A 26,998-nucleotide genomic window follows, 5' to 3' on the forward strand; every position below is an offset into this window, starting at 1 on the left:
GGCCTCTCCTTGAGACCTGGCGAGGGGGAGGGCGGCCCCGAGGACCCCTACCCCTTGATCCTCTTGAACGGTGTCCTGAGGAAAACACACTGAAGAACAAAGAGGAAAGCAGTAAAGGGCTGAGGAGCCTCGAGGGGTCCGGGAAGGGGCCACGGATCCAGTGTTAGCACCGAAAGAGCCTCAGCAACAATCATCAACAGCCTCAGCTCGTTAAAGACTGGTCGGGAGCAAGGAACCACGGAGAGTTAGGAAACGTCTCTCCACTGGGGAAACTGAGGCTCAGGAGGGACTTGCCCACAGTCCCATTGGTCACAATTAGCTAAGCCAGGGTCTGAAAGCCAGGCTGGCTGGTCCCAAAGCCTGTGATCCTTACCGCGATGCCAAGGAAGAAATGCTGGCTGTCCCCTGGACAGGCCCGCGGTAGGACTTCCTGAGTGACCACATGCCCAGCACCCCGCAGCCACCTGCCCCGATGGCAACACTCAGCAGCTCTCCTGGCCCCTTGGGGGAGCGGGAGGTGGTAGGGCCAGCTGTGGGTGATCACTCGTCACTCATTCAGCCCTCTGGTCGGCCAGTCATGCGTGCATTCAACCCACACTTCGTGGGCACGTACTACGTGCCCGGGGCAGGCTGGGCTCTGGGGACTGGTGGGTGAGCCATCAGATCGGGCCGCAGGGCAGACAGACGTGAAGGGATGGGGCCCCCCCAGCAGTCTCCAGGGGTGCTGAGGAGGACAGGTCAAGAAGGGTCCAGCTGTAGCTGAGACCCAGCAGGGCCTGTCCCACGCACGCCCTGGGCAGGCATCTGAGGGCTGAGGCCACTCCCCGATGATGTTATTAACTGTGTCGGACGCCTATGGTCCACGGACATGAGACCTGAAATATTATTCACTTCAGAGCGGAGGACACTCAACTCCCCACGCAGGCTGGGTTTGGCACGACTCTGTTCCTGATTGATAGGCCTTTCAGGAAACAAAGACCACGAGAGAATTCAACATGCTCCTGGCTCGGGGCCAAGCCGGCCTCATCTTCTACGCTTTGTCAAGTGCGTCTTTTTGTCTGCCTTCCTCACTTGCAGGGTGCCTCTGCTTTAACTACCAGGAAGAGGAAGCAAGTGTGTATTTGTGGGGTGTGTGTGTGTGCGCGTGTGCGTGCACACGCGTACAAACACCCAGCTCCCCCTGAGCATGGCTCTCCCGGGGGCTGGAAGGAACAGGGGGTCAGCCACAACTCCCGCACTTACCCTTGCCCTCAGCCCCCTGACTTTGAAGCCCATGCCTGGAATTTTTGTCTCGTGTTTGCATTTCCCAAAGCCAAGTCCAGAGACAGACTCGGCTCTTCTCAAGGTCACACAGCAGGCTGAGGGCAAAGCTGGCAGCGAGCCCCGTTCTCCACCTTCTCCTGCACCGGCTGCACCGGTGACGTTCTGGGGCCACAGCCCGCTGTCCCAGCTGGAAATTTCCACTCCTCTGCCCTTCCTCTGCCACGCTCACCTGGGGGACTCCTCCTAGTGTTACCAAAGAAGCCCTTTGGGGAAGCGACAGAGAGAATTTCTTGAAAAGGGAACCAAGTTTAGAGCTCTACAGACAAACAGCAGCCAGGAGACCCTGGGGAGGCAGGACTCTGGAAGGTGACACAGGGTCGGAACAGGCAGCCCAACAAGGGAGAAAATAAGATGCCAAATCAGAGCTTGGGGATTGCCCCACCCGCACCCCACGCAGCTCCCTCCAGGCACGAGGCCCCCCACCGACACCTGCGGGGAGAGCCCCTGACTCGGGTCGCCCCTGCCATCTCCCCGAGCCCTCCAGGGTTGAGGCTGAAGCCCCGAGCGCCAAGGTTCCGAGTTCTAAGAAGGATGTCTTTCCAAGCCTTCAGTCGCTCGACTGCAAACACGAAGTGTCCCCATTGCGGGAGGGAGGCCACCGAGGCTGAGCAGGGGGCTTCCCTCCACGGCTGGGTCACCTGGGTGCCCGTCTGGCTCCCGCAGGCTAGCCCGGGGCTCAGTACCGTCCTCCCAAGTGGCCCTGGCTCCGAGGCCCTACCTGATCCATGTTCCCAGCCGGGGACTCACCACCATGGCAGCAGCGGTGGCATTTGCGTCTGATCTCCCTCCAGCCTAGCGTGTGTCAGGTGGACGATGAAGGGGCGCTCCGCTGCCACCGCCCCAGAGGCCTCTGCTGAACCGCAGTTCAGAGCTCGGCCGCCCGGGGCCACAGATCAACAGGGAGGCCATTAATCTCTCCAGCCCGTCCCCCACCCCCGCCCACTGCCCCAGAGCTGGCAGGAACAGGAGGAGCCCCTGGGGGAGGACTCAACTCCCCTCTCGGCTCCGGGCCCTCTTCAGCAAGGCCACTACCCCCCCTCCACCCTGTCTGCCCAGAGACCCCACTGCCTCCGATCGAGGTGGGACCAGACTACATGCTTACGGTGGCCCATTTACGGCACCCCTCCTGGATCAGCCTGGGAGAGTGTGGGGTTGCTGGGGGCGCAGGGGAGTCCCCCAAGGTTTAGAAAACCCAGAGGCCCATGCCGGGGGCACCCTCACTCTGGAAAGGAGGTCAATGCCTGCAGGATCCAGGGACCATTCGGTGCAAGCCGGCAGTCCCTGTGATGGGGAAGCCAAGGGCAGGGGGCCACCTAGCCAGAATGCCCAAGAGGGGATCTCCCGCCGCCCCCCACCCCGGGCTCTTTCTCAGCCCCCACCCCACACATAGGTGAGCTCCCCATGCACCAGTGTGCAGAGGCTGGGGGAGATCGGGCATTGGGCACTCCAGCCTGGGACGGGGGCGACGCGAGCTGATGGGGTCCCCGCCCTGATACTGCCCCTCCTGCCCTCATGCCCCACTCTTCCTATGCACGGAGGCCGCGAGGAAATGCCAGGGCGGAGCAGGCATGGGAACAGACCCCATGGCCCTAGGATCCAAGGTCGGCACACACCTTTTATGCCCTGAAAGCTCCCTGTGGAGGGTGCTGGGGCGAGGCTGCCTCTGGGGCAGGGCGGCGCTGTCGGCCCGCGAAGCAGGTCCAGTTTTCTTGGACCCTCGGCGTCTCCACCCGGTATGTGTTCCCCCTGCCTCCCACCCTCCTCACCGCCCTGGCTGGGCCCGCCTACCAGGCCAGTCACTTGCAGCTGGGCCTCCATGACAAATCCACCTGGGGGCGGGCTTAAAAACTACCAACATCTCAACAGTTAAGTCAGAATTCCTGTGGCTGGAGTCGAGAGGAGCGTGCTCTGCCTCTCTCAGGTCCTGCTCATGCCATTGATTAACTCAGACCGTAGGGTTAGAGGCTTCGTGGTTACCCCAAGCACTGGGGAAGATGCACAGACCGCGTTGGATCCCTACCTTCCGGAAGGAGTGAGAGCTCCAGACCCACAGCCGAGAAGCACCCCCAGAATGGGGCAAGTGATCTACCTGCAGGATGTGCAAACGGAATGAGAAGAGCTCCCAGCTTTCCCAGGAAACCAGGGCACCAGGCGGACCGTTCAGGGGGGCCTACTGTCAGCCAAGGGCCTTGGAAAGACAGAGTTGAAAAAGCCGAATTCGAAGGTTTGGACTGAGACACGTGCTCCCCCTGGTGGTGATAGTGGGAATTGCATCCCCTCGGACCAGGCGTTTTGTTGTTGTTGTTGCTGTTGTATGATGAAGAGTAATTCATCCAGTTGTTCTTTGTGACTCAAACCATGTCTGAATTGTGAGAAATCCCAAAGTCAAGCGAAAGTCAGTAGCTCCCAGCCCATGTGAGCTTTGTGGACAGGGAAGGGAAAGTATTCATAAGGGCCCTGACCAGGAACAGGTCACAGACCTCAGAATGGCACTTGGGTCCATGGTTCTCAGCCCTCGCTGGTCTCCAGAACCTGCTGGGAGCTAGCTACGCATCAGTTTTCACCCACCCCAAGATTCATATTCAATATTCTGGAGGGAATGCTGGGTGTCTGGGCTCTCTGGGGTGTGTAACCCGGGACCCAAAGGAGCCTCAGTTTTCACAAGGGTGGAGGGTTTGCGGCCAGGGGTGGAGAGGGGAGCGGTTCACCTGGGACCATTACCCCTGTGGAATTCCCCTCCCAGTGGGCACCCTGAGAGGCCCGTGTATAGAACATTCTAGAAGTGTAACTCCTCCCCACTGCTCGTATTCCTCCCCAGGTGGCCCACAGACCTGGAACACCCCCTCTTCCTGTCTGTCCTGCTGTTGCATGGAGAAGCTTCAGGAGGCAACCTCCTGTGGAAAGCGCCCCTGACCAGACCTCCCCCAATTCCCGTTCACTTCTCCCATCATCACCGGTAGCTCGAGTCCACGCCCCATCTTGTGTATGGAAATACTGAATTCTATTTAGGGATGTGGCCTGTCACATTTCATTTGTCGTCGGTGGGCCCCCATCTGGAGCAGGTGTTGTAAAGACCTTGGCCCCGGCTTGTAAGCGGCCAGGCTTTCCTGGTCTCCCTGGAACGTGTCCTCCCGCCAGCCCCTCTCTCTTTTCCCTCAGCTCTCCAAGCCCACAGGGGGTCAGTGGGGCTCTGCCCACCACCCCCAGGGGTCAGTGAGAAGAAAGCTGGAACAGTCACCGGGGACCTGGTTTCTAGCTCTGGCCCTGATCCAGGCGGGCTGCGTCACCTGCACGAGTCACTGCCTTTCCCGGGGCCTCAGTTTCCCTCTCTGAAAAGTGAAGCTTGTCTGTTTTGCTAAGGATCTTCTGTGTTCAAACCTCCTGCGATTCTGCGAGGGTCGGGGGGCTTCAGGGCCTGGGGGCCGTGGAAGAAGACAGAGGACTCAGTTTGCAAATGGAACGGTGGCCTGCCTGCCTCTGGCCCCCAGACACACCCTGTTCATCTTAAACTCCACTAACGTGCTGCTGTCCGGGCTCCCCTGCCTGTTGTCTCCTCCCTGCCCTGGCGTGCTTGCAGGTCCTGATGGGGGGACTGGACACTAGGTGGTGCCATGATCCTTCCCTTCCGCAGGGGAGAGTGGAAGAGGGAAGACAGGCTCCTTCCGAAACGGCCAGAGGGGACCGTGCTGCGCTGCAAGGAGGCCGCAGGCATCAGGAAGTTGGGCACTGGTGGGAGAGGCAGCCTGGCACCATCTTGGGTCAAGTTGTCCATGGACGGCTGCCTGCCACCGTGGACGGGGCTGGAGGAAAGGGTACCGAGGGGCCCCACCGTCACTGTGCACCCCTCGGCCCTGGGATTCGCCAGGGTAGCACCCCGATACGTGGATGAGAATAGGCCCAATGGGGGTCCCCGAGCCCCAAGAGTGGAAAGGGCGCGGCCTGAGCTCAGCACCAAGGTCGGGAGGCGGGTAGGGAGAGAGTGTGCCAAAGCCTGCGCCAGGCCCCCCGGACCCGCCCGGCCCGGCACGCTGGCGCACGTGTGAGATGGCAGGGCGCATGCTGTGGTCACAGACAGCTCAGGGCATGTCTGCGGGAACCCCCAGCAGAGAGCTCCAGTAGCAGCGTCCAGGACCTGAGGCAGAAACCCAAGCAGCACCCGATCAACGCTGACCTTCAGACTTCCCGGCTGTGTCTCTCTCTCTCTCTCTCTCTCTCTCTCTCTCTGCCTTGGGAAGACAGGCTGAGTCCTCTGCCCATGGGGCTCGGGGGGCAAGAAGAGGCCCGCAGGTGGTCCTACGAAACTTCCTGCTTTAATAGGCACGGGCACCTGAGCAGTTCATTGAAAACCGGGAGAGACCAGGCCGCATTGCACCCCAGCTTGGAAGGGCGAGTTGGTCGTGGCAGGTATAGAGGAGGAGGGAGGGAGGCCAGGGAAGGAGCCATCTCTGAGGCTGGCTTTATTATTAACAGGAGGCGGCCGAGAGGTGGGAGGAGGCCATGTGCACCCAGGGGTCACACGGAGCCTGGCGCTTCCTTCAGCCGAGGGCCTGGCGGTGCTGGGGACAAAGGTCTACAGCTCAGGGAAGGCTTCCCAATGACCCCAGTGCAACGGGGGCACGGCAGACTCTGAAAAGACAAAGATGGGATTTGGGCTGTAGTGGGGGCCGAAGCAGGGCCTTTTGTTTCATTCCTGATTCATCGACCTTTCTCTCCGCAGCCCTCCCTGGCTGGCCCCCTCCCCTGTCCCTCCCCAACTTACCCATCATTACAGCTCATCTTCGTTGACTTGCCTGGGGTGGGGGAGGGAAAAAGACAGGTGAGAGGTCAGAGGAGGAGGTGGTGAGTCCGGGGGGGGGGGTCCCTGAGGTTGGGGACCCCCCTTCAAAGGCCTCAGAGACCAAAATCCTTGGCCTGGCCCTCCTTCCCATCCCCCTCCACCCGTGTCCCTGCCTCACTCAGTTACCCTGGGCAGACACCCACCGGTGTTTCTTTCTGCCCCCACAGCGGAGTCTTTTGCCTGGAAGAGAGAAAGGAGGTGAGTTTCCCTCAACCGCTCGCTTCCAAGGAGACCCTCCCTTTCCTCCCTCCCTCCCTTCTGCCAAAGCCACAGGTGACTGTTTCTGTCTTCACATATGGCGGGGCCATAAGCATTCAGGGGCCCAAGCCGTTCGGTCAGTCCGTCAACAAACATTTACCGCAGTGGATCCGTGGTAGGCTGGGCGCGCCGAGAGCAGTAGCCGAGCCTGGGCCATCGCGGTGCCCCCAGCACCAGGGCTGGGCACATAGTCGCCGCTCAGTAAGCTCTCGGAGGAGGACGACTGTGAGGCCAGAGCCAAGATCTCTGCTCAGGCCGGCCTGCCTCCTGCAGCTGTGTGCTCAACCACTATACGGTGCTGCCCTTGAGACACCTTCCGGATGAACTGGGGAGACCGGCCATGTCTGCAGACCGAAGCCTTCAGATGGGATGGCACCAACCATGGACGGGTTAGAATCCCAGGACGCAGAACTGATTGCGTTTCTGGGTGTGTTTCTTCCGGTTGCAGCAAAACAAGCCAATAAGCCTTTACTAAGTGCCTGCTGTGTGCCTGCTGGGGCCGGGCTGGGGCTGGGAGATATACAAGGACCCTTCGCTCCCCCAGAACACTCTATGCCTATGCCTGAATGCTTTCTTGGCTGCCATGTCTTTGGATGATAGCCCTGGCTTTATCGGTGGGATCGTCCCCATTTAACAGATGTGCAAACTGAGGCCCGGGGAGTTGGGGATCCATAGTAAACTAGCAGTGGGTCCTGATGCCTCTGGCTCCCAGCCTCATTTGCTTTCCAGCAGTGGGCGGGGGGCCGGGGGGTGGGGAGGGGTGGGGGGGGAAACAGCTGAACCCAGCTCTGCTTCTGATTGGCTGTGGAACCCAGAGCAAATTGGTGCACCTGCCACGGTCAGTGGTTTTCATCTATCAAATGTGATAGCCTTGACCATCCCTCAGTGTTGCCGAGAGGATTCAATGGACTGAGATGGGGGCGCCTGGGTGGCTCAGTCGGTGGAGCGTCCGACTTCAGCTCAGGTCACGATCTCACGGTTTGTGGGTTCAAGCCCCGCGTCGGACTCTGTGCTGACAGCTCAGAGCCTGGAACCTGCTTCCGAGTCTGTGTCTCCCTCTCTCTCTGCCCCTCCCCTGCTCATGCTCTGTCCGTCTGTCTCTCTCTCTCTCTAAAATAAAGGTTAAAAAAAAAAATAAACGGACTGAGATGTAGCTCATGCCAAGAAAGGAAAGTGACCGGATCTGGTCAAGGGAGGCGTCCATTGGAGGTTGGTTCCCTCCCCTTGAACCTCGAGGACACCGCAGTGTCCCGGGCTGGAAGAGCCTGCCCTCCCATCTCAGCAGCTCCTCCACTGGCCACCAGAGGGCGCACGCGAGGAAAAGGGAACTTGCTCTGGGTGGTCCAAGGACCAAGTAGGGAGGCATCCTGGGGTGCCTCTGTCTATCAGGGTGTCGGTCAGTTCCCACATCCTGCATGGGGCAATGGAGGTGAGCGCAAAGACTCACTTCCCTTCTGGGATCTGGGAAGCGAGTGAGAGGGCTTTCCCCCACCCCCACCTGGGGAACCAGTGCCCAGTGGCTTTGAGAAGAGATGAGGCTCCATGCAGCGCCTCCCCCCCGCCCCGCCAGCATGAGGCCAGCCCCACTCACTGAGGATGATGATGAGCCCCACGACAAAGGCCAGGGCAGCAAAGATCAGGCCTCCATTGCGGACGGTCTCGTAGTCTGAGGAAGGAGAGGGCAAGGAGGTGGGATGGTCGCCCCAGGCACCCCTCCTCACAGCCCACCCCAGCAGCAGCCCCATGCTAACAGGGGAAGATGGGGGAACATAACTGGGGGGTGCCGGGACCCGGGCATCCGCGCGTGGTGGCCAGAGAGGGGCCGAGGAGGGACCCGCCGGGCCTACCGTAGTAGAATGGGTCCACATCCCCTGTGGGGTTGCCACCTGCAGAGAGAGCCAGAGGCAAGGTGAGCGTGTCGCAGGAGCCGTGGAACTCACATCCGTCCCATCCATCAGCCCCAAGTGGCCAAGTGGGCACGAGGAGGCTCGTGGGCCTCTAACGCCACTGCCAACGGGGACCTCTGTCCTAGGCTGCTTCAGATAGAGTCACCTTGGGACCAAATACCAAGCATCCAAAGCAGAGCTCTGTGCTGCCTGTGGGGGCCTCTGGAAACCCTGGGGGGTTGGCTCTTTCCTCTCTTTGCTTCCTACGGTAGTAAGCAAGGCCGAGGGAGACATCTCCCATTAGACTCACCTCCACGTGACTTCTTAGTCCCTCTCCATGTGACTACTGAACGCCTAGCAGATGCCTAGCGACATTCATGCAACGAATGGAGAGGCCCTTAACATTCACTGAGCAGAAGGGGAAAACCGAGGCCCAGTCTGGAGACTTGTTTAAAGTCCCCACGAAAGTTCGAAGCAGAACTGGGTCTTGAACTCAGGTTTCTAGATTCTTCTCGCTTATGTTTCTATCCTCAACGGGAAGCAAATCCTTTGAAGAGACATTAATAGATGGTGTTTACCACATGCCAGTCCAAGGCTAACAAAACCTTAGCTCATTTAGCCCTCAAACAACCCTATGAAGCATTAATATTATTCCAATATGATCCATAAGAGGACAGAGGTACCGAGGGGTTAAGTCACATGCCATAAAGGGGGAGAGCTGGCGTTTGAACCCAGGCAATAGGTTGCCAAGAATCGAGGTGCTTAACCCCTTTGCTACACTGCCTCTCAGATGGTCAGAAGGAACAAGATGTTTCAAGGTCAAGTATGGTCCGGTCCCTTGCCTCCTGTGGTGTTCCCCCACCAGGGGTGGAGCTCTGCCCCCCAGCCCCGTAAACAGAGCACACTTGTCTTTGGGCAGCCGGGGGGCACCTGGCCAGAGCTTTGCTGCCATGGCTGAGGGTGGCCCCTCTGTCCCGCCCTGCTCCAGCCCCTTCTGGGCGGTAAGTAAGCCGTGCGTAAGGTAGAAGGAAGGCACAAGTTGTCACCTCCAGTGGCGTGCTCAACCGTGCCCTGGGTCACGGTGGGGGGCTTTGGGGCCTGGTGAGCCCGGTTATCCCCAGGGCAGCCTCCCTGGCCAGGCGGGGTCAGTGCCGGGGCCTACGGGGGTGACTGCGGGGGCCCGATCCCGCCCTCCCGCAGGAGCCCACCGAGGTTGTCTCCCAGGATCCGGTTCGGGTCTTGTTCAAGGTCACATGGGGGGTGAGCGCCAGAGCCACGACTGGCCTGGCGGCTCCCCTCACCACATCAGGAAACCATCCATTTGGTGATCCCACCCCGCCCGAAGCCCTCATCTTTCCTAGGTCTGGCTCAAAGCCGACCGTGGTCAACAGAGGCCCCTGTTAGCCTCCAGGCCCGAATCACCCCCATGGCAGGATCCTTCCAGGGCTGTCCCAAACTTGAGGGGCTCTCCCCCCAAAGCCAGCCTGGCCCCCTCCACCTCCTGCTCCGAGCTTGGATAGTCCCCCAAGATGCATTGTACCAGGATAGGTGCGTGCCAGGAGGCCGAGACAGAAGCTCACCCTCACCCCCACCCCCCAGCGCCTCCCTGGCCCCCGAGGCTCTGCCTTCAAGCAGAGTTAAGGCAGGATCCTCTTTTCAAAGAAATTGTTTCGAAAAATCCTTTTAGGATTGGGTGGCAAGGGTGGGGGAGGGGCGCCGGGGACTCTGGAAGGCAGGGGGCAGGGGTGCAACTCATCCGTCCAAAGGTGGCCCAAGGAGAGACCACCTGCTTCGCACACGTTCGCACACACTCACCGTCGTCCGCCAGCAGCCCTGCCATTTCCCCAGCGGCCTGGGCTGGTCTCCACTGCCCTCTTCTGCCTCTGCTGCGGGGAGAGTGCCGGGCCGTGGGGTGGCCAGGGGTGAGGTGGGGGCATTAAACATTAACAGTGCTGGGTAATATTTACCCCAGTCACAAGAGAAACCCTAGTGTGAGCGGAGGGGCTCCCTCCGAGGCACGAGGAGGTGAGGGGGCAGGCAGGGGCAGGGAGGGGCTGGCTGGGCTCCCAAATCCTCCCAAAGGAAATTTCCAGAGACGGGGCGGGGAGAGGTAGGCCGGAGACGTCGTGGCTGGGGCTGTGGCGACGGGGAAGTGGCACTTTCAAAGTTACGTTCAGCGGGTTCTACAGCTTGGGGGACGATGTCACGGGGCCCCCAGAGGCCCCCAACCCCAGCAGCCGCCCACCTCACCAACCACCGTGGAGATCACTGTTGCAGCTGCTATTTCTTACCCGGCATTCAGGGCTCCCCTGAGGGGGTCCCGAGGCACCCGCCCCTCTCCCACCTCAAGGCCCGCGCCGAGCCCACCATGCGTTCACACCCCCACGCCTGCCCGCTCCTGTTCTTCCCCTCATCCATCAAAACTGCCTCTAGCAGCTCGCACCTCAGCCAGAAAGGCTCCAGCCATCCCTCACTAATCTCTCTCTTCCTGCCGCCTCTGGCATTTTCCTCCTGCAATCCAGTTGCTTCCACACCAGCTGCCCAGGTTGCACGTAGGCTCCTTCAAGGAAGGGGCCAAGTCCTGCCACGGGGAGAACGTCTTGTCTTTATAATTCACAAAGCGCTTTCCCAATTATTATTTCCTTGTGCCTTGTGTGAGCTCCCATTTTACAGATGAGGCATCTGAGGCACAGAGAGGGTAGGGCCCTGGCCCGAGGACACACAGCCAGTGACGGACAGAGTGGAGAATGACAGGCAGGCCTTAGGCTTTAGGGGTCAGGTGCTTCCCCACACCTCTGAGGCTGCCTCCCCACTCTGTGGTGGCCTCCTTCGCCTCGGGGACCCCAGGGCTGGGGACCCCATGGCTGTTCACGTTCCCGGCTAAGTTCTAGTTCACTGCACTGGCCTCCAGAAGAGGCTGATGTTCCATGGGGCCAAGGGACCCAAGCTAGCAGTCAGTGTCCACCAAGGAGGGGCTGGTCCTTCCAAAGAAAAAGAACCATGTTTTAATCCTCCTTGAGCGGCTGTAGGGGATCAAAGTTTGAGTTCATTTCCTGGCTCCTCTACCTGCTAAGTAAGTGACCCCTGTCGAGTTCCTGAACCTCTCTGTGCCTCAGTCCTCTCGTCTGTAAGATGGGACTGTTCCCTACCTGAGGGAGTTGTGGTGAGGAGAAAGGGAGAAAATGCATGTAGGGAGCCGGGCACGGGACCAGATACACAGCAAGTGTCACTATTGTCACTGTCGCATTTGTGCCGACTAGAGAAATAAACGGCATTGACCTTTTGTTGAACGTCAGCTGCTGGACACAGGAAAGCCAACTCCCCTCCAGTGAAAATTAGCACGGGGTGAGACGGAGAGAATGTCATGACCTCGCAGACCAGGAGCCCCAACACCCATTCGGCAACCTTCAGCTTCCAGAACCAAGCGATGGATATTCATGAGAATATTACAACCCAGCTCATGCTCAGTAGGGGCCGACCATGTGTCAGGCTCTTTACACGCACTGTCCCACTGAGTGAGCGGTTGCTCCGTTCTACAGGTAAAGAAACTGAGGCTGGTCATGTGCTCCTTGTAACGGCCCCTGGAGGTGGCCGGGGAGGTGCCGTGTCTCCCACTGGGCAGCCCAAGAAGACTGAGGGGCATGGAGGTTGAGGGATTTAACCGAAACCTCCCATTAGTAACAAAGCCAGGGCTAGAAAGCCAGACCCCCAAGGCTGGGCTCCCAAAGCTACCGTCACTCTCCCACACAAGACACCGGTGCCCCTTCCTACACATTCTCCTGGCATCTTGGCGCATTTTGTCTGTCTCTGTAAGTTATTGCGGATCCCATCTGGAATAAGGGGTAAAAAAAATAGGCGGAAAGTTAGATAGATGATAGATAGATAGACAGGGGAAAGAGTGAGAGGTGGTTTCAGACAAAAGGGGAAGTCGGAAAAACAAGTTGTCATCTGCATTTGTAACTCTAATGTGCAAGGCCCTGTTGTAAGCAAGTAATGAAAATCAAGTCACATAATCATCGCAGCTCTGAGGTCAGGGAAGTATTATCATCATCCCCATTTTATAGATGAGGAAACTGAGGCACAGAGAAGTTTAATACCTTGCCAGAGGTCAGGCAGCTAGGAAGTGGGGAAAGCAAGATTTAAACCCAGCAGCCTGGCTTTAGAATTCCTGCAGATGAACAGATGGAGAGACAGACAGAAAGGGAGGCTTCGGGACCAGCTGTCTTCCCAGCCCCAGCGGCACAGAGATGCTCAGAGTAGAGATCACCACGTGCCCAGGACTCCACCTTGAGATGCCCTTGTCTAGAAATGCCTCCGTCTGTCCTCGCTTCTGCTTCCCGCCCCCCCCTGCACTTCTGGGGAGCAGGTGGTGCCCCTGAACGTGATGAGGTAGACACCTGCATCCGAGTCTGAGCAGGTGGGAGGCATGGGGTTGAGGGGACTCACCCAGGTACCACCTGTCCATGGCAGGAGCTGTCGGCTGTGTCCTCGGTGGGAGAGAGCGGTGACGTGCTGGTGGCCCAGGGCCTGGAGGGAAAGTGCGGCCCTCCCTCCCTCTGGCCCCGGTGGAGCCCAAGCCCACAGGCAGGAAGAGACAGAGTCAAGGAGGAGGGACTGACAGGGGAGCCCTCACCTCGCGCCTGCCTGCCCCTTGGGGCGGGCTGGGGCGGGAATCCACGTGAGACGTTCTCTGAACTCCACCGGGCACCCGAGGAAGGGGGGAAGCTGGGAGCCACAGCAAAGCGAGCCACAGCCATGGGCCCCTGTGTGCCCGGGAGAGAGGCCACAGCCAGTGCCCTCCAGGCTGCCCAGGGGGCCTGCAGAGGTCACTGAGGGAGATACTCGGGGCCATTTGTGTATCCTGTAGGCCTTCACTCAGCTGAGCCTCCTGTGTCCTTAGTAGGCAGAGAAGGGAAGCAGCTGGGGGCCCGGGGGCCGAGTGGAGCAGCTCCACGGCCGTCTACCCTTCCTCAGCTGGGCCCCCCGTCGTAGCTCCCGGTGACTTCCCGCAGGCTGTGACGTCAGACCTGCCCGCCCCACCTCAGCGGCCCAGCCGGAGACACCAGCAGCCCTCACGAGGCCTCGGGGAATGGCCGGAAGACAGCACTTCTGGTCCCGGGGAGATAGATACAGGGGGCCTGTCCCCAGCAGGAGCCAGGAGCCCACACAGGAGATACAGAGCAGCCCCCCAAGCTGGCTCTCCACCAAGTCTCTGTTCCCTGGCTCCGGTCAGATGCCTCTCTGTCCCTCCTTAGCCATATCTCCTGCCCCGAGGGGACGACTGACGACCCTGCCCCACGCGAGAGCCACCTCCAAGCTGGAAGACCCCGGGGGAAATGGAGAACCGGGGGCCTGGAGGGGCGTGACCTGGAGGGGCTGAGGTCTGTCCTGAGGGCCCTGCTCGGGGGGCCGAGCGGCTCCCACGACCAGGCTGTGTCACACGTTCCCAAGGGGAAACCTGCACACTCAGCTCAGGGCTGCCGAGCGGAAATTCCCCAAGCGGGACGCTTTGGAAGATTCATACATCTCGGGGCTAGATGACGTTTCGGAAGCTACCTGGTCCAAACATATCGGTGGTTCAGGAAAGTGAAGATCGCAGCCGGAAGTCCCTTCCCACCCTCCCCCAAACACACACACGGACTCAGTCTGCGTTACCTACCGGACCCTAATGCAGTGAAGGAAGGCATCTGGATCCCAAAAAGAGACCCTGTGTCATGAACTCGCTAACTGGAATGAACCTCCAAAGTCATCCCGCCCATCCCCATCACTTACAAAGGGTTCACTCTCCTACTCCAACCCTCTGAGGGCTCGGGATGTAAACCAAACTCCTTTCTTTTACGACACTCCTTAATCTGGCTCTAACGACCTCTTTGACCTTGACTCCAACGTTCCCACCTTTTCTCTCTCCTCCAGCCATACCAGTCTCCTTGATGGTCTCCTAACCCTCCAGGCGTGCTCCTGCCTCAGGACCTTTGCACTGACTGTTCCCGCTTCCTGAGCACTCTTCCTCCAGAGAACTTCTGGCTAACCTTGCTCACATCGTTCTTCATAGATTGACTCAGAAGAACCTTCCTGACATCCCGATCTACAATTTCACACTCTGAGGGGCAGGCACCTGGGTGGTTCAGCCGGTTAAGCATCCAACTCTTAATTTCAGTTCAGGTCATGATCTCATGGTTTGTGAGTTCAAGTCCTGCGTCAGGCTCTGCCCTGACAGTGTGAAGCCTGCTTGGGATTCTCGCTCCCTCTCTCTGCCCCTCCTCTGCTCGTGCTCTTTCTCTGTCTCTCTAAATAAATAAATAAAGCTTAAAAATACATATATTAAAAATATAAAATCAAAATAAAAATAATAAAATTTCACACCTACCCTCTGCAACATCTCAAATCCCTTCTTAGTTGTTTTGTTTTGTTTTGTTTCTCTCTGGCACTTACCATATGTGGTGAGTTACCAATTATTTTCCTCATCGTTTTCTGGTCTTTCTTCCAGCTAAAAGTTGAGCTCCAGGAGAGCAAGGAGTTTTTTTTTTTTAATGTTTATTTTTGAGAGACACAGAGACAGAATGCGAGTGGATTGGGGCAGAGAGAGAGGGAGGCACAGAATCTGAAGCAGGCTCCAGGCTCCGAGCTGTCAGCACAGAGCCCGACCCGGGGCTCGAACCCACGAATCGTGAGATCATGACCTGAGCCGAAGTCGGACGCTCCACCGACTGAGCCGCCCAGGCGCCCCTGGAGAGCGAGGATTTTTGTTTGCTGCGTTCATTCGTCGATTCCCAGTGCTTAGAAAAGGACCTGGCCTGTGGCGGGCCCCTGGCTTTGTTCAGCGAATAAGTCCCAGCGGTGAAATCCTTTCTCTAGGGGCACAGGCGGGCCCTGACCTTGCCTACCGCAGCCTCCTTCTCTGAAATCACTTGCTCTGTAAGAGGCGGCAGGAACTAGGGAGGCCCCACGGAGAGACAGTGGGTGGCCAGCAACCCCCACACCTTGCCAGCACCTCCCCCGGAGTCCTCCTCGGGGGACATCCCACCCCCAGCTCTCCGCCCGGAGCCCTGCGGGCGATTTTGATGCCAGTGTTTATTTCTCCTCTCCGGGGAAGGCCGAGGCCGAGTCAAGAAGGTCCACCCTTTCTTGCTCACACCCAAGTCCTCCCTCGGGCTTCTCCTCCGCCTCCAGCTGAGGTCATCGGCCTGGCTGACACTGCGGACAGGGAAGTCCCCCTCTGAGACGCCCTGCTCTTCATCAGGGAGCCCCCGGCTCCTTCCGCCTGCGGCCAGCGGTCCACGCCACGCTCGATCGAGCCCCTTTGCACCCCCGCTCTTCACTGTGGACTCTGTGATGCTTGGGGGAAGGTCACGTCTCCGGGTCTCCTTCTTCCCGTCTGTAAAATGGGGTGGCAGCACCTACCTCGCGTGGTCGTTGTAGGAATTGAGAGCATGTGGGTAAAAGGCCTGACCAAAGAAAGCCCTAATAAATGGTCGCTTCGCTATCCTCACCTGAAATGGCCTTCCAGGAGGCAAGCACGCTCCCTGGAATCCCTGCCCCGGGCTCAGTCCCCTGCCAAGATGGTCCCTGAAGCAGGTTCCCAGAGCCCCTCCCCCTCCTGCCCCTCAGCACGATCTCTGCCAGCCGCCCCAGCCCCAGGACCTCCAGCCTTCCTTCCCACCCCTTTGCGACACCTACACAGCATTGCTGGTCGCTGCCGGGGTCGGGGTCGGCTGCATTTCTTTTCGTCGTTCTCGGGATACGGAGCCAAAGGGGGTGGGAGTCCCGGAAAGGTTCCAGGGCAGGCAAAGACCTCCCAGCCTCCCTCCCTTCGTCTGAGTATTCTAGGCTGGAGCCAGAGGGGGCCTTCCAGCCATCCACTGCCTTCCTCCCAAGCCCCACAGATCAAGGCGATCTTCGGGAGGTATGAAGAGGTAGCCCCGAGTCCCGGGTCCCTCTTCTAGCGCTGTCGCACCCAGTGGGACAATGTCGTTGGTCGCCATGCCTCAGTCTCCCTTGTCTTCCCCGGGCAGCCTTCCACCCGTGCCCTGAATCTTCAGTCTCAGGGCAGGAGTCTGGGTGGTCTCTCTGGAGATGGTAAGATAAGGAGGTGGCACGCTGGAGCGTCAGCTGAGCGCTCTCCGCCTGGGGGTCCCCCTCCACCAGCCTTCCCAAGATGGGGTTCTCCAGCTCCACCGTCCCCGCGTGTCTAGGGGCTGCACGTCAGAGCGCGCAGCCCCGGCCTCGAGGTCCCCAGCCAATCCTCCTGGTGTTGGCTCCCGGCTGGAAAGAAGCCAGAAACCGCTAGAAAGCTCTGTTTCCGGGCTGGGGTCGGTCTTCGGCTGCATGGCATGCACGGCCCCTTGGCAAGGAAGGTGGCAGCTCCCGGGACCCATCTGTGCCGCCCAGAGTTCCTGAACCCCAAGGAGTGTGGGCTCCTGTTTCCTGCTGTAGCCTCAGACGCCAGGGTCACCGGGGTCTTATAAGGCGAGGCCAGGGGAGGTGGGTCCTGGAGGGTCCATTCCTTAAGTCTTGGCTTCAAGATGACCTGAGCCGTGGGGCACACAGGTCGTGGGAGCTGCCAAAGGGCAATGTACTGTGAGAGTCAAGGTCACGGAAGCTTTCTGCTCCCTGAGCTGGCAGGGGATGGGGACGTCCACTTCTGTTTCTACAGCTGGTGACGAGGGCAAACCCGTTTGACCCACCTCTCCCGCAGTGAATACCCTGGAGAGAAATGCATTCTTGACTTTTCTCAGAACTCAAGTCTGGGCTTGACCTAGACTAGAGGCTATTCTCCCCAGCTGCAGTCTTCACCTCCTGGTAACCCCATTCCCCCTTATCTCTGAAAAATAGCTCCAGGCTCACCACCTCCAGGAAGACCTCCAGGAGCAAGCCCACCCTCTCTGCTCCTGCCTTTCCTCCACAACCTTCTGGATTACACGGGCATGGCCCAGATGGCTCATATCTGGCTTTATAATCATCTTTGTCCTTTCTTTGGCCGAGTCTGGCCTGTGCCAGGCCTCAGCTCTTGGTGTCTGTTAAGTGTCAGTCTGGTGGCCAGAAATCCCTCCTCGGTAACAGTTCCGTCCACTTCGTGGTTCTCGATAGTTCTGAAGAGCTTCTGCCTCCTTGATCTGCTCTGTTCCTTCCAGTGACTCAGCCAAGCAGGTTTTGTGGTCCCCATCTCACAGAGGAGGAAACGGCAGTGTTACGGAGGCAAGTCAGAGCTCAGGCCCGGGTCTCACGGAAGGGCCACCCTGCTTTCAAAGAAAGGATGCATAAGGAAATGGATGGTAGTAAAAATATTAACAACACAATACCCACATGTAGACTCTTCAAAGGGTTTGCGTGCCCGTCGTATCACTTTGACCTTGGGAGGGAACAGGAGAGGGATCGGTGGACCCATCGCCCAGGTGAGGAAACTGAGGCTTCCGTGGCTTTCTCAGGGTGATAACTGGGGCCCAGCTTACCCTATGGCTAGGAAGCCTTTCATTTTGCGAAGACAGTGACAGAGGCGCCGGCGTCTGCCTGAGCTCGCACAGCTAGAGAGAAGAGGGGAATGCCAGAGAATGTCCTGAGCCTCCTCCTCCTCCACCGGCCTGCCTCCGAGCCTGGCTCTGAGGCCGGATCCCACTCCTCTGAGCAGTGCGGGAGACCCTCCCCGCAACAGCCCCGACCAGCCCACGTCCTCCATGATGTCCCATCCAGCATCACCTGCTCTGACATCCCTGCCTTGGCAGGTGCCCCATTATTGTGCAAGCAGGCGCAGGGCTGGAGCCGGCTCCCTAAAATCCACAACCGGTTGGCTTGAGCTGGCTGTCTCTGCCCCCCTGGAGTTCGGCTGTGACAGCAATGAATCACACTAATGGTGAGAGGTGACATTCTTCCTCTTCGTGGCCCGGAGACAGGTATTTCCAAAGCCTCTCCCCTGGCTCAGGTAAACACACCTGATCTCTCCCTCTCTCTCTCCTTCTCTCTTCTGCTGGGGACAAGGTGGGGTGAACCAGATAGAGCTGGACCGCCCTCCCACCTTGGCTTTGCCCGGCCACCCCTGCCAGCCCATGATCCCTGGGAAGGCAGAGCCCTCCTCCCCAGAGGAAGGAGAGAAAGAGCCCGGTGACCTTGGCATGTGCTTCAGCCTGGCATCCCCCTCACCCACCCCACCCTCCCTGCTGCTTGCACTCTGCCTCTGACTCTCTTCCAAGAACAATTTGGCAAGTTCCAATCCACAACCTGCAAAAAAAAAAACACCCCAGAATGGTAGGGAGGGCCACAGCCTGGGGGACCAGTAGGCAGAATGACCTATTTTTATGTGGTGTGAAATAACACAAACACCTCTGTGCGCAGACTTGAAAATCTTTGGAGTGGGATCCCTGGGGAGGGGGGCAGTAGCTGGGAGGTAAAGCGTGCAGGACACCTGAGATCACTGTCCGAGGCCAGGGGATTCAGCATTCCCTTCTGGGAAAAGGCACAACCGGTCAACTTTCCCATATAACCAAGTTATACAGTTCTGTATCCAACCAAATGACAGACCTCAGTCACCTGTCTGGGGACGAAGTGGACAGGTGGACAGTCCTGCCAGCACAGAGCACTGGTCCAGAAGGAAGACACACACTAGACAGCAATCCGTGCCTGGATTCTGGAGTCTTCTTCCCTGGCCCTGCAGTGCTAGTCCAGAGAGGGGGAAGGGGCTCATCCATGTGGGTGGGGGGTGGGAGGGGGAGTGGAGTCCTCAACCGGAGCCCGGACCTGGCCAGATTAGGCCGTCCTGGGCAGATTCGCAGAGTCCATTTTTGCCCGGAGGGTCTTGAACACTTCCAGATGGACAGCCACTCCGGTTGGGGATTGTCACAGCTGAGGGAACCCGGGACTCCCTCACACGAGGCCAAGTTCTGCCTCCTCTCACGTGCACCTGATGGGTCTAAGCCCTTTCCTCTGCAGCACAGAGTGAGCCGGGCTTGGAGCTGGGCGGGCCCGGGCTGGACTTTGGCTTTGCCCCTCGGAGCACAAACTCGGGCCAGTCCCACCGAGCCACAGTGCCCCCATCTGTAAAATCATGAGACCATCAGGTAGTGCCGTGAGTCCTGAACGAGTTGATCTATGTGACATCGTCCGCCCCGTGTTTGGTAATAGCATGCGCTCGATGTATTAGCTGCTTTATTTAGTTATGAATCATAATATTGCCATCATTTTGATCACCAGTTCCTTTGACTATTCGTTATGTGTCTTGTTTCCAGACCGCAAGACCCTCCCCAGAGCACGGGCTAGCTAGCGTATGCCCTGAAGGGCCAGCCAGGCTCCCGATGTGGTCGCACCGTGCCAGGCGATCCTCTCCCTGCCCCTGGACGTCAGCCCTCCCCTGCAGAAGGAAGCCAGGCCACATGGCGTGCCAGAGAGAGCTTTGGTGACAGACAGCCTAGGCCGGGTTCCTAGCCCCTCCATTTCGCAGCCGTGTGACCTCAACCAGTCACAAACATTTCAGAGAATCTATAAAGTGTGAACATCCTACCCACCTCAGAAATGAGACTGGGTTGTCCGGGGGAAAGATGAGCGGGCGCTGAGAGTCTGGCAAAGAAGGGAAAACTATTTTCTAGAATGCCCTAGAGTTGATAACATGATTACTATGAGAAACACCCGAATCTCCCCCATTATACTTCCTCATACTTATTTTTAGAGTTCAAGGTTTTATTTTTAAGAATGAATGTGGGGAGGTACCCACCATCTTTTGTGTTCCTGGGGCCCCGGAGGGTCTTCATCCGGTCAAGCTCTGAAATTGCTGTCAGCCTTGTAATTCCCTGACCCGTGAGTGTTCCCACAAATGGTGCTCATTAGCTGCCTTAAACTTGCGGTGTGACCGGAGATGGTGTAGCCTCCGCGATCACTGAGTTGACAATGTGGAGCTTGATCTCAGCGATAAGCCCCAGGTCTTTTCAAAGACCTGGGGGGACACAGGGCAAAGGCAGGTGCAGAAGTGCCCCGGGGGCAGCCAGGGGGGTGACTGGACCCCCGAGTCCCTCAGGACCTGCACCTGCCAATTCCGCAGCCCTAAACTACTCACAGACTCTAGACGGGCTCTGAAGATTTGGAGGGGGGGGCGGGGTGAAGGCGTTCCAGGCACTCTTACCTTAGAACGAGACATAGTCCTTGTCCACTAGGAACCCTCTCAGATAAAGACACACAAAGCACGTAGAGAGGACGGTGAGCAGCAGCGACCTCGGGGAGAATTAGCCTGCATCTGTGTTTATTTGGCCAACAGCACTTTTCCAAAGACTGAATTGCAGTGTCTTTGGGAGGACACTGTGGGTGACCCCTGGCCCCTATGAGCCACTATGGACACCATCCACGTGGCCTCCACAGTTTTGTATTTTTTTTTTTTTTTAAGTAGCCTTCACACTCAACATGGAGCCCCATGCAGGGCTTGAACCCACGACATGCGTAAGGTTCAGGTCCTGCCGCGGGCGCACCGACCCAGGAGCAGGGGGAGGTGGGAGGAGGAAAGGGGGAAGGGGTCCGGGGGGAGGGGAGGAGCTAAGCTGGACCAAACAGCTGTCACCTCCTCCCTCTGACCAAGGACCGAGTCCCTTGGGCCCTACAAACGCTCCAGCTCTCTGACACAAAGGAAAGCACTTCGGAGCCACTAGGAAACAAATGGTGTTTTATTCCCTTTTGTTGTGGAGAGGATCGATCACAGCACGGAGGACAGCGGCCCGGTCACGGCGGCACGTCTGGTTGGATGCCACGAGAACACGATGGATGGGAGGGGCGGGGTCTGCTTGGATTTTCCATTCTGTATGACCTTCGACCTCTTGGCAGTTCCCTCCGCAGCAGGGCTGTGCCCACCTGCCCCGGGTCTCTAAGCCACGTGTAGCCGCTGCACTTGCCGCTCTAACCAGTAACAGGTGGAGCAAAGGGCTTGGGAGCCATCGCTGCTCCCTGACCAACGGGATGCGGGCAGAGAAGCACAGGACGCCTCCTCTCCCTGCTGCTTTGCTGGCCCCCGCAGAATGGAGCCCCTCAGCCACTGCCTACCAGAGACCTAATTCAGGGACAGGAGTCTGAGTCCAGAAGAGCCGGGCTGTAGCTGGGAGTCTGGGAAGCAGGGAAGGTAGGAGAGAGGAGCAGGGTTCCAGAGCCCATGGGGTTATTGCTGAGAAGATATGCAGGGGGCACGTTCCCCAGGGGCAGACTAGAAGCCCGGGGCCCGGGATCCCGGGCTGCTCTGCGACGGTGCAGGGCAGATGAGGACCCCGGGGTGGAAGCCCCAAGAGGGAAAGGACCGTGGAAGGGGCACAGCCTGCCTGGAGGCAAAGCTGGGCTCACCAGCTCCTTGCCGTGAACCTCCCGATTGCCAAGAGACCCTCAGAACAGACCTGGGTCCGGACTAGAATACAGAAGCAAGGTTCTTGTGAATGAAGTGAAGAGAGGCCAAGAAAAATGATCACGGAGGTGATGTAAACCTTCCCAAGTCCCAAGACAACTGGAGACCCCCGCCCACACCCCCTAGCCCTACACCCACCCCCAAATCAAGAGAAGGGACTGGTCTCTCAGGGAAAAAGCGGACTCCCGGGAGTGGGAGATGATGGGGGTGGGGGCCACAGGGGGGCAGGGAGGGGCTGACGGTGACATGGCTCAGCACCCACCCGGGAAAGCGAGTTCAGGGTCACTAAAATACAACATCATCCACAAACAAGCAGCCACAGAGATCACAGTCATCAAACACACACAGACACGTCACAGGACGTGGACGAGACCGCGGGCTGCGGGCAGGAGAGGCGGGTGTCAGTTGCATCGTTAAGTTGAGGATCGTGTTCCAGGGGACGGCGAAGGGGCAGGGGGACACACACACACTCTTGGCTTCTCCTGGGGAAAGATCTGCTGCTGAAGTGGCCGGTGTTCTTAAGCATCAACACTTGCGTCTAAAGGTTCAAGCAGCTCCTTTCAGGTTCTGGGAGCTAAAGGGGGAGAGAATCCAAATTAAAACTCAACTCTGCCTCCTTTCTGGCGTCTTTACTGGCTGTCTCCCTGCCTTAACGCAGCGCCTGTGCCCCCCTGAAACTCACAGGAGACCCACTCCGAGCTCACGTCCCCGGTGACACAGGAGGACGAGGCTGAAATGCACGGAAAGGGGGAAGGGCCTGGGAGGGGGAGGGGGGCCCAGGGAAGCGCTTCTCCCAGGAAGGCTAGAACCTGATAGACATGGAAAGAAAATTGTTAAACCCGGGGTTTCTATTTCAGGACACCCCCAGTCGTTGCTCACAATCCCGAGACCTAAGAGAACAGGGTTTCTGAGGAAGTCCTAGTTTAGGAAAAAAAGCAAAAAACAAAAAACAAAAAAAACCCAAGCCTCCTTCCCTTGAGCCTCCCCCCACCACCCCTAAGATCGGACCTGCCAGTGGCCATAAATGGACAGAACCCCGAGCCACCAGCTAGGACACCTGACTCCTGGATTGGCATCTAGGGCCACCTCGTGTGTAGGAGATCACTGACCTTCCCAAGCCCCGTCTAGGAGATGGACAAACTGAGCCCCGCGCTGCCCACCCACGAGGCTGTTGTGATAACACGATCTTGGATGGCTGTTCTCTCTGACCTCAGTTTCTTCATCTATAAAGTGGGGCTCAATCCCACCTGCCCTACTTGCTTCTTCCGGTAGGCTCAGGCAAGTCTGTGCGGGGCAGCATTTTGAAAACTAAGACATTTAACGGCAAACACTCTCCCGTGTCCCTACAATGAACAACGGAAGCAAATGCTAAATACGGTGCCCCTAACAGCTGAGAACTGAGAACGGCTAACGCTGGCATCGGGGAAGGGGGAGATACACTATTCTCCCTAGTTCTGTGTAGAGTTAGCAAGTTTGATTCTAAAGTGTTGATGTTTTTTAAGCGGTCCTAAGCTACTTTCTGAACCATCGTTAAAAGCCATTATCTTTGAGCTACTCTGATATTAGGAGGAGTTCACGAACTGTCATTCTCTCCCAAGTCCTGCCCCCATCGCAGGGAAGGTGACCTTCCATTAACCTGGCCTCCGGTCATGCAGAAGCAGAAGCCCTATTCCCCAGCCTTTCACCGCGCATGTGTGGTGCCCTCAGATGTCTCCGTCCATCTGTCCCGTTGTCCTTTCAGACACAAGACTCCCCAGCCTGGCTCAGAATAAATGCTGTGCCCACTGCAAAAGCTGGCCCAGCACCTCCCTGAGGAATGAACAGTGACGGAGACAGAGGAAGACACGGGAAGACAGGATCCTACCTTCCTACCTGAGGGCTGCACCTCAGTTCTCTGCTTTCTGGGGCTCCGTTGCTGGGGAAAAAAATGGAACAGATTGCAGTGAATGGACCCCTCACCCCCACAGGCCACCCGCCGCAGCAGCCGTGCCCAGGCCTGACGCTGGAGGAGTCTGAACCGTGCAGCAAAGAGGGGGCTTGGCAGGATTTTGGGTCAGACAGACTTGCTGGTTATAGGAATTGGGCACATTCCTTAACTTTTCTGAGTCCCTGGGTTATCGAATGCGGATCGCGAGCCTCCGTCACGGGGCTGTGCGCACACGAAGGGGGCTCTATGAAGCACCTGTCTCGTGCCCGACACAAAGCACATGCCCTATAAACAGCAGAGGTCAGGGGTAGCAGCTGGTTTGGTGGAGATGAGGGGACAGCCCAGAGCAGGGGCCCCGGAGACCGCTCTCCCCGCACAGACACAGGAGCACGTCCAGTTGGCTCTAGGGAGGCCACGGTGTCTGACCACCATCCCTCCCGGAGCCATCCGAGGACCCTCCCCCATTGCTTCTATCCCACCCGGGCCGGTGGTCGTGACCACTACCATTTGCAGTGATGAGGTTCTCCACCTGCACCTCCTCATCCCCCGGAGCCCTGCAAGAGAAGGAGAAGCTTCCGTCGGCGCTCTGTGGGGCAAACCCGCTGTCCCTGCTGGGGCAGGGCCGTCTGGAGCAGGCCCCTGAGAGTCACTGGAAGGCTGTGGCACTCTCCACCAAGGGGCGCGTGGGGCCGGGGGCGGGGGCGAAGCTGGGATGGAAGGGGTGTCAGGGGAACTCGCAGGCACCCTTCAGTGCCGGCCCCACTGAGCGCTGGGAAGGAGTGGCTTGGGGCCCCCTGGGGGCTGGCATCGTGTCCTGCCAGACTTTGGACTTCTGAGGTCCACTGCTGCCCCTGGTTTTTGCGGTAGACTAATGCGGTATGGGGTGGGGGGAGAGGTGAATGACGGAGCCCGAGCTCCTCCTCAGCCAAAGAGCCCCATGCACAGGTGAGGAGCAGGGACAGCGTCGCAGGTCCTGTAGAGACGAGATGGACCTCCCGAGAGGCTCTGAGGCCCACTGCTTCCCTTCTCCCAAGCCCAACTGTCTCAAGGGCTTTCAGACGCGCGTCCAGCACCTTCTTGCTTCCCTCCCCTCCTCAATATACATCAGAAGAGAGTATACAGTTCTGATCTCAATATACATCAGAAAAGAGGAGGGGCTAACCCTCCATGCTTTGCCCTCGTGTTTGCCAGAACATGCCTGGCACACACCAGGGGGCCCCGCCCTGTCCCCTCCTAGCGTCACCTCCGATATCCACAGACACGCCATCCTTACCGGGGCTTCTGATTGAAATTGCATTTGCATCTGCGACCTGAAAGGCAAAGAAACCACCCAAGGTCACGCTCCCGGCTCGAGTTCAAGGTCACGCTCCTGGTTTGACCACAGCAAAGCTGCCACAGGGGGCTACATAAAAAGCACAGTTATATGTAGCAATCCTCTGTGGGAGTAGGGTTCTTCTGAGGTCAAGGTTCAACATTCAAATGCCTGGATGATGGCCGTACCACAGTCTGCTTGATCGGGCAAGTGCAGAGGGCTCCGTGCGGCCCGGGCTCTCATGTGCAGAAAACAAACGCGGGGGCACCTCTCTCAGAGCACTCTAAGGACAGCTCCTCGCTATCTCCTGTGACTCCCCGACCTCTGCCTACTGGACATAGCACCAGGACAGCCACCCTGCCCTTTCTGATGACCTTGTTTTCATCAAGCATTTATTTTGTTCACTTTTCTTTAATGTTTATCTATTTTTGAGAGAGACAGAGACAGAGCAAGAGCAGGGGAGGAGCAGAGAGAGAGGGAGACACAGAATCGGAAGCAGGCTCCAGGCTCTAAGCCATCGCCACAGAGCCCAATGCGGGGCTCTAACTCATAAACAGCAAGATCATGACCTGAGCCGAAGTCGGACGCTTAGCCGACTGAGCCACCCAGGTGCCCCTATTTTGTCCATGCTGCCCTGTTTTACTGAGCACTTACTATGTGCCCCGCACGATGTTACGTGCTGGAGATAACAGGGAGAACGGGCCATCTCTCTCTCCCCCCGAGAGAGCACGGCCGGGCTCCTATACTGTTCTCTACTCCCCCGGCAGCTGCAGACATCACTCTACAGAGCCAACAGGGAACGAACAAACTTACTCAGGATAAGGAGAATCCCCACGGAGAAGAGCACCACAGCAAACACCAGTCCCCCGATCCGCAGAGTCTGGTAGTCTGCCAAAGGAGCAGAGGTGACAAAAGGAAGGGAAGAGCAGGGCTTCCCGTCCCTGGGCGGGGCCACACCCCCCCTTCCCCCCCAGGGTTACCATCACCGCTCACCATAATGAAAAGGGTCCTTTTCCTTCTCCTGCTCAGCTGCTGAAAAAATAAACGAGTGTGGGCAAGAGGAAGACAGCTGCACATCTGGTTTCCTAATACCCCACCAGTGTCACTTCCCACAAAGGGACTCCTGGGAGAGAGAGCCCATTAAGCAGAGGTGCCCGGGGAAGCACAGAAGGGCCTGCCCACTAAGGCCAGCCCGAGAGCAGAACTGGGTACCACTCAGAGCCCCGGTGCACAGCACATCCACATTTCTTGCCCCTTTGCATTGTTACATTATGCCCCAAAGGCAGGGTCTGTCAGCCCCCTGTTACAGGTGGGGAAACTGAGACCAAGGAAGAACATGTGACTTGCACAAAGCCAGAATCTAGACACTGATGAGCGGGCCTGGCTCCCAAGGTTCAGGCAAAAAGTCTACAGGGACCTGGAGTGCTTGAGAGCTTGAAAGTAGAGCCTGCTGGACCCTCTGGGGAGAGGTGGGCGGGCTGGAACAGGGTCTGTGAATACATGCTGCCTTCCAGCAGTTTCTCTGCTGACTTCAGCGGGGACAGGGGAGTCACTGACCAGACATGGAGAATCTGAGAGCCCCCCAGCCCTATGTCCCAAAGGGCCAGGACCTGGAGGGGTACTTACCACTGGCCAGGACGCTGGGAGCCAGCAAGCTGCACAGAAAGATCAGCACCACCTCCATGGCGTCTGGGGACAAAGGAAGGAAAGTGAGTCTCTGCACAGGAGACCCCCCCACCCCAGCCCTCGGCCGGGTCAGGGGCCGCCGCGTAGGGCTCCCGGCTCTATTCCGAGTACCCTCCACACAGTAAAAGTTCAAGCCACAGAATGGAAGTGGCTGACGCTTACTGAGCTCTTACACAGGGCTCCGCACGCATCAATTTAGTTACTACAGCTGCCTACTATGACAATCAGTAGGCGCAATGACTGACCCGTTTTGCAGGCGAAGAACCACAGTTTAGAGAAGTTAAATGAGACTCCTGAGAGCGAGTGGCAGAGCCCAGGTCCTGACCCCTCCACCACGCTGCCTCTCCGGTGCCGAAGCCGGAAAACCCCAAGGCTTTGGTGATGACCCCAGCTGCGCCCTCCTCTCCAGGCC

The 26,998-nt window shown here is 58.3% G+C and overlaps 2 protein-coding genes across 4 annotated transcripts in view; both read right to left on the reverse strand.

Annotated features, from left to right (window-relative positions):
- Nucleotides 1-5,779: 5,779 nt before the first annotated feature.
- Nucleotides 5,780-12,769, reverse strand: FXYD2 (FXYD domain containing ion transport regulator 2). The gene is made up of 6 exons (XM_047071194.1): nt 12,751-12,769; nt 8,266-8,304; nt 8,010-8,084; nt 6,304-6,340; nt 6,083-6,113; nt 5,780-5,949 (listed from the first exon to the last, which is right to left on the reverse strand). The coding sequence occupies exons 1-5, from the start codon at nt 12,767-12,769 to the stop codon at nt 6,089-6,091; spliced, it is 195 nt and encodes a 64-aa protein (XP_046927150.1). The 3' UTR covers nt 5,780-5,949; nt 6,083-6,088.
- An 8,152-nt stretch (nt 12,770-20,921) lies between these two features.
- Nucleotides 20,922-26,998, reverse strand: part of FXYD6 (FXYD domain containing ion transport regulator 6) — a 31,028-nt gene continuing 24,951 nt past the window's right edge. Inside the window, exons 2-8 of one of the 3 annotated variants that reach the window (XM_047071193.1) lie at nt 26,527-26,589; nt 25,894-25,932; nt 25,714-25,788; nt 24,862-24,898; nt 24,093-24,142; nt 23,526-23,576; nt 20,922-22,235 (exon numbers count right to left, since the gene is read on the reverse strand). In XM_047071193.1, coding sequence (XP_046927149.1) covers nt 23,548-23,576; nt 24,093-24,142; nt 24,862-24,898; nt 25,714-25,788; nt 25,894-25,932; nt 26,527-26,584 — 288 coding nt within the window. In that variant the 5' untranslated portion in view covers nt 26,585-26,589 and the 3' untranslated portion in view covers nt 20,922-22,235; nt 23,526-23,547. The remainder of the gene's footprint in view (nt 22,236-23,525; nt 23,577-24,092; nt 24,143-24,861; nt 24,899-25,713; nt 25,789-25,893; nt 25,933-26,526; nt 26,590-26,998) is intronic. The other 2 variants (XM_047071192.1, XM_047071191.1) reach the window with 2 other exon arrangements.

Source organism: Lynx rufus, unplaced genomic scaffold (genome assembly GCF_022079265.1).
Source record: "Lynx rufus isolate CCGP_SWC_20201006 ecotype Redwood Valley unplaced genomic scaffold, mLynRuf1.p SCAF_9, whole genome shotgun sequence".
In the NCBI taxonomy this organism is placed as follows: Eukaryota; Metazoa; Chordata; class Mammalia; order Carnivora; family Felidae; genus Lynx; species Lynx rufus.

Coding starts and splice junctions, on each gene's coding strand:
- FXYD2 (XM_047071194.1), bottom strand. Junction 8,085..8,265: donor TGTGGACCCATTCTACTACG/GTAGGCCCGGCG, acceptor CTCCTTCCTCAG/ACTACGAGACCGTCCGCAAT. Junction 6,341..8,009: donor GGGGCTCATCATCATCCTCA/GTGAGTGGGGCT, acceptor TCTCTCTTCCAG/GCAAAAGACTCCGCTGTGGG.